This window comes from Gymnogyps californianus, chromosome 5, assembly GCF_018139145.2.
Source record: "Gymnogyps californianus isolate 813 chromosome 5, ASM1813914v2, whole genome shotgun sequence".
Lineage (NCBI taxonomy): Eukaryota > Metazoa > Chordata > Aves > Accipitriformes > Cathartidae > Gymnogyps > Gymnogyps californianus.
The window spans coordinates 60,804-73,517 of NC_059475.1; the positions used below are offsets into that span (position 1 = coordinate 60,804).

The 12,714-nt window shown below is 47.2% G+C and overlaps 1 protein-coding gene across 1 annotated transcript; it reads right to left on the reverse strand.

Annotated features, from left to right (window-relative positions):
- Positions 1-208: 208 nt before the first annotated feature.
- Positions 209-7,289, reverse strand: ZFP91 (ZFP91 zinc finger protein, atypical E3 ubiquitin ligase). The gene is made up of 9 exons (XM_050897359.1): positions 7,268-7,289; positions 6,979-7,015; positions 6,410-6,496; positions 5,927-6,049; positions 3,565-3,615; positions 2,961-3,039; positions 2,474-2,588; positions 1,859-1,958; positions 209-1,482 (listed from the first exon to the last, which is right to left on the reverse strand). Exons 3-9 carry the CDS (start codon positions 6,481-6,483, stop codon positions 972-974), a joined length of 1,053 nt encoding a protein of 350 aa, XP_050753316.1. The 5' UTR covers positions 6,484-6,496; positions 6,979-7,015; positions 7,268-7,289; the 3' UTR covers positions 209-971.
- Between the last annotated feature and the right edge of the window lie 5,425 nt (positions 7,290-12,714).

Sequence of the window (12,714 nt, forward strand, 5' to 3'; positions counted from 1 at the left end):
TGCAGAGACTCCCACTGCAAACAGGCTCTTCTCCAGGGGCTCTCCCTCTACTCTGGAAAAGCTGCGAGAGACATCTGACTCCAGAAGGCTGCTTTCACCTCGGCTCTCCCAGCTGCTTAGGATGGCACAACGTGCTCCCTGCAGCTCGCTAGTGTGAAGGAGCCTACTGGGAAATAGCCTGAACCCCTTCCACCCCCACCCCCTAATAACATAACTAAAAAATACCAACCCTTTTTTAATCAATAAATAAGGAATCTTGTTACCACAACACAAAAACGAAGCATGTTCAAAGTGCAAATTACTGTCGTCAAACTGGGATGCTCCTCCTTGCCTCTCCCACGCAGGGCTCCCGTAGCCCCCGGGCCTCTCCAAGCAAACATGATCTATGAGCCAGGGCGTTCCCTCGACTTCCTGCCAGAGCTGGAGCAGAGGAGCGCGGTGGGGAGAGGGACGTGCGCTGTTTCACAGCTCACCCTGCTGAGGGGGCCTAAAGTGCCAAGCCAAACTCCCAGCCCCGGGAGGAAGAATGAGACTGCAAGGACCAGAGTGCAGCGATGCATAGAAGTTGGGACCAGGGGCGAGAGGGAGTCCTAAGAAACTTGTCCAGAGCACATCAAATGCTTTCTAGCTTGTGAGTGGGGCCACGTCAAGGAGCCAGAAAGGCATCTGCTTTGGGGTAGAGCAAAGGGTTTCAGCAGTCCCCCCTCCCTTGGAGAAATCCATCGCTCAATCCAACTTGCTCTGGTAATGGCAGCATGTGCCCCTTTCTACAAAGGAGCAGTGGGAGAGAGAAGTGGTTGGGAGAAAGAGGATGTGCTGTGATCCACGCTGGAGGGGAGCAGACCCTTCGGTTATTTACTAGTATTGTAAGTTTTGTTTAACTTTTCTCTCTTTCAGTAAGTGTCTCTTTTTTTTTTTTCCTTTTAAATACAGAGTCCAAACTGTCCCAGCACCCACGTGCTCCCCGCCCACTAGGGTCCAGTGGAGTCTGAATCTTCGATGAGCACCTCCGTGGTGGCTCCCAGGATCTCTGTGTTCATGACCAGCCCCTCCGGGTTTGTGCTGCTGCCACTGCCCACAAAGAGCTTGCCGTCAGCCACCAGGCTCACGCGCTCTGCCCCACCGCAGTAGGTCTTCGGCATCCCGTCAGGGTTCAGCAGCAGGCAATCTGCCGGGGCAGCGCTTCCCAGGGGGTCGGGAAGCAGGGGGAGGCCCTGGCCATCGGTGGGCGGCGCAATGGCCTCAGGATTAGTGCCCAGGATGTCGGTGCTGGTGATCAGGGCACCCGCATTGGCAGCCAGTGCTTCAGCAATAAGCACTTCGGGGTGGCTCTTGGCTTTGTGGGCCACGACGCTGTCCTTCTTCTCAAACTTCTTGCCGCAAATGTTGCAGGAGAACTGGTAGAAGGAGTCCGCATCATGCTTCTTCATGTGCCAGTTGAGGGAAGCCTTCTGCCGGCAGGTGAATCCACAGATCTCACACCTGGGAGGGGAAAAGGGGGAGGTCACAACAAACGGACATCCCCACACACATGTGGGGACAGCAGTAGCAAAGAGGCAGCCCAGGAGAACAGCAGGGGCTCACTAAAATGGGATGTCGCCATAGCTCCAGCTCTTCCAGTTTTATTTGCAGAGGGCTTATGTTCCTCAGATCTCTACTGAGACACTGCCTCGAGGAGCAGGTGAGACAAGTGGCAGCTCAAACGCTCCTACAGGTGTGCGTCTAAAGAGAGCTGGGACACCAGGAACAGGTTCCAGCCCTGACTTCAGAGCTGCCCCTGCTCTTGGTGCAGTCCAAGAACGGGTGGATCCAAGGGTCCCTCAAAGTAGGAGAGGAAGAGACAGGCAGAGGTACTCACTGCAAGGGCTTCTCGCCCGTATGGATCATTCGGTGCACTGCCAAGTTATGAGAACTCTTAAACGCCCGGGCACAGTACTCACAGATGTAATCCCTTTGATCTAAAAAGCAACACCAGTTGGAGCATTACTCTCCCGCAGACCTGCTCCCCTTCCCAGCCCTCACATGTTGCAGGTAAAGCTGCCCAAGAAGCAGCAGAACTAGAAGTGCGGGGAGGCCAGCAGGCATAGCAAAGGAGGAGTTGTCCCACAATACACCGCAGCAGCTGATCTAGAGAGTTAAGGCATGATTAAGACTCTCCTAAGAGCTAATTATCCATTCTGACCAATACTGAAGGACTGGCAAATTAGGATAAAGCTTGGCTTGGTTTATTCCTCTACAGAACCCCTGAGTGATACTTGCCAGGGGGTGAATTAAAAACTCTATAGCCTATTTCTTTCGTTTCCTTAAAAGATCTTAATCTAGAAGGAAATAATACCCTGCCACTGCTGCAAATCTATGCCACCTGCCTTGGCTTCACTCTCCCCAGAAGTCCTAGAGGCTTTTCCTTTTTCCCCCTCCCTCTCTGTTCACTGACCTGACGAGGAGTTTGTATCTATTTCCCACCTCCCTGTACCTGTGTGGTGTTTGGCATGCCGCAGGAGCTGCTTCTGGAGTCGGAAGAGCCGACCGCAGGAGGGATGAGGACACACATATTTTTTCTTCAGCAAGTGCTGGTACTTTATGTGGTGCTATAAAGGAAGAGTGAAAGGTTGTAGACTCTCTCTTTACATGGCTAAGAGAATGTCCAGCTGAGACACATCGATCCCAGATGGCCCCTCAGCAGGCCACCAGACTCCAATCACTGACAAGACACCCTTATACCATGAACACAAAGGCTTTGATCTCCATTGAGAGAAGAAAGCCAAACGAATGTGGACATCTAGCAACAGGACAGATACACAGACCCACATGGCCACAACTGGCCACAATTGATTAAGTCTACCAAAAAGATAGCATTAGAAAGGAGTGCTTCAGTGCCAGTGGAGGATTAGCTGCCTCTTCCAAATGGCCCTTCCTTGCCCTCACACATGCCATTCAGGAAGTGAAAAATCTCAACCAACCTGCAGGTAACGCGGGTGAGCCAAGACTGTGCCACAGCCTTCCATCTCGCAACGGACATACTGTATCGGAGGCTTCTTCCTAAGAAGTCAGTAAGGAAATGGGCAGAGTGGTTAGCTGATGATGCCTCTGAAGCCAGGGCAGCAGCAAGATAAACGCGTGCGAGTGCAGCTTGGTGATGTGAGAGCAAAGGATTACTGCTCCAATATTGCTGTTTGGGCTATGCTCACAGAGACTCTGTCCAAGAGTTCCCTCCACTCCTAGCACTACTTGAGGGCTCTCCCCAAAGCTGAGAAAACCCCAGGAGACGCAGAGTTCCCAGACCCTTATCGCTGGCCAATGCCAGGCTAGGGATCAACTCAGAAGCGGGGAGGCGGGGAAGGGGGTGGCGCTGGTTCAGTTGGAAGAAATCAAACCCACACCTAGAGGGAGAAGGGAGAAGGAAAGGAGGGAAGACAAGGTATGCTGCTATTTCCCCCCCCCCCCCTTTAAGGCAGATTTCTATACTGTGCAAGAGAGATGGCTTTGAGACAATCAAGGAGTCTCTGTGTAGGACACAAGGGAAGCAAGTCTTCAGAACAGAACTGAGTAGAGGGGATCACCTACCTTCTCTTGGGCAGCCTTGGGCTCTTGTCATCCTTTCTCCTCCTTCCCCTCCTGTAACAGGGTTACAGAAACAGAATTGAAAGAAGCTTCTTTACATTGGTAGTGGGCGGAGTTTTTGAAGTGTATGCTATAAAGCAGGAGCATGCTATAAGAAATACTACAAAACTCTTCTACACTTTTAGGCTGAAAAGTAACACTGCACCTGGCAAGTCAGCTGCTCTGGCAAGTCAGCCACCTGCTCTGGATCAAAACACCTGAAGAGATTCTAAGGAAACACTCTTGTAATAGATGGGCAGGTTCCCTAAAGAAGCTAAGTAACCAGGCCTCCGTGCAAATTGTCCCTGCATTTTGCAGAACTGCCACATCACACAGAAGACCGCTCCCAGTGGAGCTGTGGTCCCCATGTTTCCGATACCTGGGTGACACTTTTTTCTGCATGACATTTGGTGGCATGTGGCAGACCTCAAATCACCCTGCCTCTGCCAACGGCTCAGGCTGCGGCTGCATCACTACCTGCTAGGTCGACCGTACAACACATTTCTGAACATGGTTGCCTGGCTGAAATGTGTCTCAGCCCACCATCCACAACTGTGCAGATACCAGTAAATAGGTATCAGACAGCCGCAGCCCAACAGGCTGTGGTTAGAAATTACCAACTCTTCTGCCACAATGGAGTGAGGAAGGGCTATTTCAAAAAACCTCAACCAGGCATCACACGCTTCACTTTTTTTTTTTAAACCTGCAACAGTCCAAACAACTTGTGACCTTATAATTAAATTCATCCCTTTCCAGGCTGCACGTCAGCACACGAGATTCTGCTCTTGTAAGTTTCTGCTGCAGACAGTTAGCAAGCTATTGCCTCATTAACCGCCAGCTCTAGAAAAATCAATCGAGTGCAAGTTGGAGGCAGATTCAGAGGAAGGCAACATTCTTGAGAAATAAATGCTTCATGTGGTTTGCTCTCACAACCCCTCCCATTTCCTAATGTATTTTTTATAAACATGAAATTTTGCCAACACAGTCCAGAATTGATGGTGCACCCTATTTCCTCTGCTCTGTTGGGTAACATTTCATACCACATGAAAAACATCAATCTGCATGACTAGGAAGAATGGGATTAATGATCTAGCAGCTATTTTACAGTCCTCTGAATTAACTATAGCAGCTTATACACCTGTCAAGACAAAAATCTATGCTTTTTCTGAGCAGACCTATGCTTACATGTAAAATGCACCCTCCCAAGCAATAGCTCTGCCCAGAACTTCGTGTCTGCTTGATCATATTGGTGCAGAGGCACTTACAGTAGATTGATGGAAGTCTTTTCTAGACTGTACTGAGACATCTTTATTGATAGCAAGACCATGCCAGTAACATGCTGAACAGGCACTCAGCATTCAAGCCAAGCCTTCAGAAGAGGCACAGGTTTTATTATGCACAAAAGTAGTGTCAGACCCAAACAACACAACCACAAGCCTCAGAAAGCCATCTCTAACAGAAAAAAAAAAAGTTCTCAAAATATCAGCATCCTTACTCCTCTCCAATGTAAATCAGCTCTGCAGCAGCTTAGAAACAGCAAAAGATATTAAAACGAAGGTGTGCAGAGCCCCACGCCACAGACCAGCAGAGGGAGCCCCATTTGTTCCAACTGCTCATAGAGGAGCTAAAGTACAAAAACTGCTTTTTTTTTTCCCCTCACACTATCCCAAAGAATGGCTTTGACACAGATACATAAATCCGATCCACCTCAGTTGCCAGAAGGAAAGCTTCAGTGTTGAGTTCCAGTGACAGCACACCCAAAGGTTTTGAGTCTCCACTCAAAGCACTAGTGACTGACTAGGTAGCAAGAGTTTGTTCTTTTATTTCTCCAAAATGAGGGAGAACACAGCTGTTTTTCCTGAGCTCTGGTATGTTAGTCCCAAATGTACAAAGAGGTCACTTACCACAGGACATGTACAAAGTATTCCCGTGTCTGCCTCTAGGCACACAACAGAAGACATGTTGCCTTCTCAGACTGGCTTTCTAATACAGTCTAATCCACTTCAGACATCACAACAGAAACCAATTTTAAGAATGCTCTAAAGTATTTCACACTGCGTGGCCATATCCAGGTAGGCTGACTAAATCACAGTATGGAGAAAAAAACCTCATCTTAAACTAAATGAAAATACCAACTCTTTTATTTTTCCTTGCCAAACATGCACAAGATTCTAGGAAGCAGGACTTCTATCATAACAAAAGGTTCTGCCCTATTATCTTTCAGGCCTAGAAGAGGAGGGGGGAAGCCAACAACACTGCTGTACGCTAGCAAGAATGCAAAATACACAATACACACTGCTACACATAACTGCAGAGTTTTACTCACTTCCTTGGTGGTTCTTCATCCTCCCGAAACTCACTCTCTTCTTTCACTTCTACTTTAATCTCTTTCTGTTTCTCTTTTTCCTCCTTCCCCTTGCTAGCTTTTCTCCTTTGCTTTGGCGCTTCCCTACAAAGATACAAACGCAACATATTACTCCAATACTCTTCCCGTTGCCTGCTTTTTTACAAAGATTTAAGCAAAAACTGGATCGAAGTTCAGGTCTATTTATCAAGTCCCACTTCTAAGCAGAAGTATGAATAAGGATTAAGGAAGAACTTGGCAGCCAGCAGGGCTCTAAAGGCTTTAGTCTGTTAGAGAAGAACAGTCCCGATAGCTGTAGGCAATATTTAGAAAACACTGTGTCCAATGGGAGTTATTCCACCTTAGCAATTAGCACAGGTTCTTTGGGTCATATTATGCTCATTCAACTAAGATGTCACAATTTTTTTTGGTCTAAAAACACAGCAAGTGCGCAATCCAATATACTTCTCTAGATGGGGCTTGTAGGTTTCATCTCTTGGATCATCTTTGAAGGGAACTTCTTCCTCACTGATGAGCATCTCCTCATCATCACTGCTGGGAGAAAAGGAGAACAGAGGACTTTAGCAGCAACAGCTTAAGCACTACTGCAAGAATATTCATGCATCATCCCCGAGGATGGGAAAGACACTATTACACAGCACTTTCTCATCCAGTATGACTGGGGAAAGCTAACAGCTTGCACTGACTAAGGAGCATGATGACAGCCAAAACAGACAGGCTAAGCAGAGCAGTCTCCTCTTGTGAACCCACCCAACTACAGGATCTGCTCCTGAAGGAATAAAGCTACCAGGTGAAATGCCCAGATCAAATCTTACTATCCATTTCTCCACAGTATCTCCTGACATCTGCAGTCCATCTGCAATCCAGACGGAAAAAGCAAAGGTCCAGGACTGATGAAAACAGAGCTACTATCCATCCCATAGATCCTTTCACAGAAGCATTTATTTTGAAAAAACTCAGGCCCTTATCTTCCCTTCTTAATAGGAAGAAATACCACAAAAAGAGTTTCCTACCTGATTCCAGCTGGAGACTGATGCTCTTCTGTGACCTCTGAAAGGAAAAGTCACCATTAGGTTTCAATCTGTGTTCGCTGCAGTGAGCTCATCTGTCTCAAGATACTTCCGTCGACATTCAGTGCCAGGAGTGCTGGTGGCAGAAGGTACTCATGACCAAGAAGCACCACGCCTGTACCAGCCACAGTCTGCATACAGCTCACAAAGTTACGCCCACATCCAGCTCCCTTCAAAGGTTCCCAAGACCTGACTATCTCCAGGCACTTTCATGCCAGGGCTTCCCACGTACCGTATTCAAGCTGGTCTGTGTTTGGCTCTGACTTGCAGACGAGCTGCAGGGAACCAGTCTTGGATCTGGAGGCACGCGAATTCTCAGTGTCACGCTGGCGGGCCGCAGTGGCTGACCTGCTGCTGCGCCAGCTTCTGCTAGGCCTGGCTGTGCTGACAGGAGAGCTGTGGCTGAGGGCACTGGAAACTTCCTCCTCTTCATTCTCTTCTTTGGGATCTGAAACACCCATTGCAATCTCTTTAATAATAATGATGAGATTTATGCTTTTTATTAATTCACACACCTCTGTTGCATGATGCTGAACAGCATAACTGCCCCTGTCTACTCTGATAGGGAAACCACTAGCTCTTACAGATTCGGAGCGTAGCTCTGCCAAGCCAGACAGGACGCACCCCAGGGCCTTACCTCAGCAAGCCTTCATTTAAAACTCTCATCACATTTCCTACTGCCTTTAAGTAAAGACACAAATATTTAAAAACAGCTTACATTTCCCTCTGATAAAGGCTTATAAGATGATTATTTGCTGGCTGTGATCTCCCCTAAGCACTACAAGATAGACACTCATAAACCTCAGCAACTGCTTTATGAAAGACTAGCTTCAAAATTGGACCACGTTAAAAGTCATGTTTGGAGAATCCCCCAAACACCTATGTAATCAGAACTGTACACCTGGTAATAACCCTGAGGAATCTGAGTTGGATGTTTCCGGTCTTATGCTAGAGCAAAAAGCATCACAAGCACTGTTAGCCTGAGGTCTTTGCACTCATTTATAGCTTCTACAGGTGGTTTCTTTTTGGCTGATCTCCAGATATATTTTGGCAAGATAACAGAACTGGCTGAAATATCTGTGTGAGCAAGTTCATCCCTTAAAAACTAAAATTCCCAAGTACAGTTCACTTGATCTCACTTTTTGGTGCTTGCTGTGAAACTGGGCCTTAATAAACTCAAATGCCTTTTGAAATTTCACAAATGATGTGCTGAAGAAATTAATTCCGGGTAGCTGGCTATGCTCAGTACTCCAGGTTTGCCACTGCTTTAGTACACAAAGCCACCTGCAGCGCTCCACAGGGCCTGTGCTCTAGGCTAAGCTCTGACCCGCTCCTTTTTACCCAAATACACTTACACTGCTGTCTAGTTTCAGGTGGGTTTCTGCTGCCTAAGCACCAGCCAGCGGTACCACTGAGATGCCTGGGAGTTTGTCAGGCATCTGCTGGCAAAGCCAGTGGACAGTCCTTTAAGGACTGGCTGTGGAGCCGCTCTGCTATGCTGGGAGTCCCAGTGCAAACTGCACGTCAAGAGCCAGGAACGTCCCCTGGCAGCGAGGGAGGTCCACAGCACCCTGGGTGCCATTCACAGGAGTGCAGTCAGGAAACAGAAGGACACTGTTAGTCCCCTTTACTCGGCACTCGTTAGACCACATTTGGATTCCCCCTCCAGTTCTGGACTCCCACCACAAGAAGGTTGTCAACATCTATGAGCAAGTCCAGAGGGGACCACCAAGACGGTTGGGGGCTGAAACATACAACCTGTGAAAAGAAGCCGAGGGAAATGCGCCTGCTCAGCCTGGAGAACAGAAAACCCTGGGGGGACACGACAGCAGCCTTACAATGTACAGGCAGGTTATCAAGCAGCCCAAACCTCCCTGCTGAGGTGCACAGCAGGGAGATGAGGGGCAGTGGTCATCAACTGAAACAGGGAGGTCTGACTGGATACAGGAAAAGCATTTTTCCCCAAGATGACAGTCAAGCACTGGAAAAGGGGCCCAGCAAGGCTGTGCAGCCTCCATAGAATCATAGAATGGTTTGGGTTGGAAAGGATCTTTAAAGGTTATCTAGTTCAACGCCCCTGCAATGAGCACGGACATCTTCAACTAGATCAGGTTGCTCAGAGCCCCATCCAACCTCACCTTGAACATTTCCAGGGACAGGGCATCTACCACCTCTCTGGGCAACCTGTGCCAGTGTCTCACCACCCTCATCATAAAAAATTTCTTCCTTATATCTGGTCTGAATCTACCCTCTTTTAGTTTAAAACCATTACCCCTTGTCCTATCGCTACAGGCCCTACTAAAAAGTCTGTCCCCATCTTCCTCATGAGCCCCCTTTAAGTATTGAAAGGCTGCAATAAGGTGTCCCCAGAGCCTTCTCTTCTCCAGGCAGAACAACCTCAGCTCTCTCAGCCTTTCCTCATAGGAGAGGTGTTCCATCCCTCTGACCTTTTTTGTGGCCCTCCTCTGGACCCACTCCAACAGGTCCATGTCTTTCCTGTGCTGAGGACTTCAGAGCTGAACACAGTACTCCGGGTGGGGTCTCAGCAGAGCAGAGGGGCAGAATCACCTCCCTCAACCTGCTGGCCACGCTTCTTTTGATGCAGCCCAGGAAACAGTTGGCTTTCTCGGCTGCAAACACGCATTGCTGGCTCACGTCCAGTTTTTCATCCACCAGTACCCCCAGGTCCTTCTCCACAGGGCTGCTCTCAATCCCTTCGTCCCCCAGCCTGTGTTGATACTGGGGGTTGCCCTGACCCAGGGGCAGGACCTTGCACTCGGCCTTGTTGAACCTCATGAGGTTCACATGGGCCCACTTCTTGAGCTTGCCCAGACCTGACTGGACAAAGCCCTGAGCAACATGATGTGAACTCTGTGTTGAACCCATGTTAAGCAGCAGGTAGGACCAGAGATATCCTGAGGTCCCTCCCAACCTGAAATCTCTAATTTTGCATCAAGCATTTTGAACCAAATGACCCTTTTACTTCTAGCATGTAGTTTGCTTTGTGTCACTCATTCCCCAATCCTTGATTAACAGGGTGGGAACAATCAACATTTGACTGAAAAAATCTGACTGGAATACAGGATGTGAGGCATCACGGTTTTGTTGTAAAACAGCAACAAAGTCTGATGCCTTGCATATATAAAGCCCACTTCATCAGAGCATGAACTACGCCTTCTTTTTGGCTTTCGGGTTTAGCAGATCTCAAGATGAACTATGACTGATTTATGTTTTTAATCATAATTGTGAACATCCTCAGGTTTTTTTGAATGCTAAATCGAATCCAAAGACACTTGAAACCATTCTTTAGAAATTTCCCCCTCAAACGCTACCATGCTACCAGTGTTACCACACACTGCTGCTCTTGAAAGAGGTTTATTCCCTTGGAAGATCAGGCATTCAGCTGATTTCTTAGCAAGAGCTAGTATTTTAAAGATTAGACTTAAAACAGACCTCCCTCAGAATACATTTCTACAAAGTACACCACTCACCTAGCAATTCTGCTTCATTTCTCTGAAGTGAAGGTGTTTAATAAGCCTTTCCCCATGACTTCTCCTTTTTACTTCTTCCTCTACTTCAGCATGCTTGTCTAACCTATTCATTGCATTTTTACATGCTGTGAATACCTACGTACCTCCAAAAACCCCATAGTTAGGAGAAGCATCAAATATTTACTTTGCAGTAGAACTCGTAAAGCAACATAGAGCTACTAGTTAAAAACCCTTATAATTCTAGACCCCCCAACAGGGGACACAGGTCCCTATGCAAGGGTCAGAGCTGCACCGGGAAACTTGTACCTGCAAAGTATTCAGCTGCACTAGCAGCTGGAATCAGCACTCACCAAGGCTTTGCCTGACATCCGAAATTGCAAAAGAAAAGTCAGATTTTTAATAAATTTTATGTCTCTTTCCCACACCTAAATTCCCTTTTTCCTTCACAAAAACAGCTTTCTGATGAATCCAGCCTGCCTCTCAAAAAACAACAAAACAAAAAAACAACCACCAAACCAAAATTAAAAAAAAAAAAAACCAAACCACACTAAATACAGAGACAGCAACTGGCTTAGAGAGAAAAGCAGCACTTCCTCCTCCTGCTGCTTTCTTGTCTAACACACCTGACCTGGCATTAGAGGTAATCACAAGCCTGTCACTGGAGGTGTTGCAATTTTAATTGCATTTGAGGATTCCTCCCCAAACTTCTGATGTTAGGCAGGAAGTAATAGGACTCATGTCTGCATTTAGGTTACGAACACGGCTGTCCTTGTCTCTCTATATCACCAGCGGAAGGAGTCAGGAGATGCCTACCTCTCTCAATTGACTACACAGGGACCTTACGGTTATTTTCAGTCCTGACTTGGGTACCACACTTAGCCTGGTTACATCCAGGCCCTGCGGATGAACACAGCATTACCCCTCTCCTCTCACAAATATCTCTACACAGAAAGCCACACTCCTCAGTTAGCAGGATTTGGCTAATGGCACAAAGAAGCAAGAGAAACAAGATAGAGGGAATGAACATTGCTATCACAGATAATCAGGCTCTGCTCTTCCAACAAAAAAAGATGCTACATAATCTCTTGAGACCGAAACATAGGAAAATTTTAAATTAGAAAGGCTGTAGTCAATTCTGCATTTAAAACTGTATAAACTTGTCAACACCACTAGCTCTGGCTAGCCACAATTTCTCTGGAAGCTTCCTGTTCTCCCAGAAGACGCACGGAAAATGGATTATAGGCCAACATCCTGTTATTTCGCTGCAAGTGTCAACAGTGGTGATGGACACCAGGCCATAAGAACTCAGACTCCAGGAGGACAAAAGAATACATGAGACACAATAGGTATCAAGGCACCCTCAGTGCAAAGCAAAAAGAAGCACCAAGCATTTGCTTTTCAGATTAGCTGCTGCAAAATGTATTACATGCCTTCCTGTTGCAGAGTCTGCCGGCCAGTCGGCACATGCAACCTCACATTAAGACCCAGCGCTGCTGTCTTTTGCCTGAATCACATTTCATGGAGAGGGGGCAACAGAAGCTACGACTTGGCAAAATGAGCCTGCCAAGAAATGCCTCCATGCTCACACTCCCGTGCGACTCTCCAATACTGACGCTAATTATTATCCACCTCATCCCATAGCCTCTGCAGAAGTTAGTTTTGGGAACTGCATGGATGCCTGCATCTTACAGGAAGTCATTCAAGAGAGATGGGGAAAATCCACTTTCTGAACTCCTACCAATCCTTTTGATCTTTTGGCTCCTGGGTTCTTCCTACCTTGAACTCTCCCTTAAGCCACTTAATGATAAACAGCTTTCATTCTGAGGTACTTTCACCATTCTGCTGATTCTTCCCAATGGCCTTTAAACTTAACAGTGTCCAGGGCAGAAAACACGTATAGATTTGAGTGATGGTACACAAGAGGCATCAAACGTCCTTTAATCTTAAAATTTGTTAAGAAAACACCAGTCACTGGGAGAAGGGACAAGAAAAGGAAACCTGGGAGGAAACTAGGTACAAAGTTGTAGCTCTGTTATAATTGTTTAGACAACCAAAAGACAAGACTCTGGGCACTGCTCTGCTTCTTAACAGAGCTTACCCCAGTAATGCTCCATCTTTACTCAGCATGCTAGTCAGCACAGATTCCTATTCCAGATGTGCAGCAGAAATGTATTCTCATTCACACTCT

Coding starts and splice junctions, on each gene's coding strand:
- ZFP91 (XM_050897359.1), bottom strand. CDS start 6,483: ATGCTCATCAGTGAGGAAGAAGTTCCCTTCAAAGATGATCCAAGAGAT. Junction 3,616..5,926: donor GATGAAGAACCACCAAGGAA/GTGAGTAAAACT, acceptor ACCCTGTTACAG/GAGGGGAAGGAGGAGAAAGG. Junction 1,959..2,473: donor GCATGCCAAACACCACACAG/GTACAGGGAGGT, acceptor GTTGCTTTTTAG/ATCAAAGGGATTACATCTGT.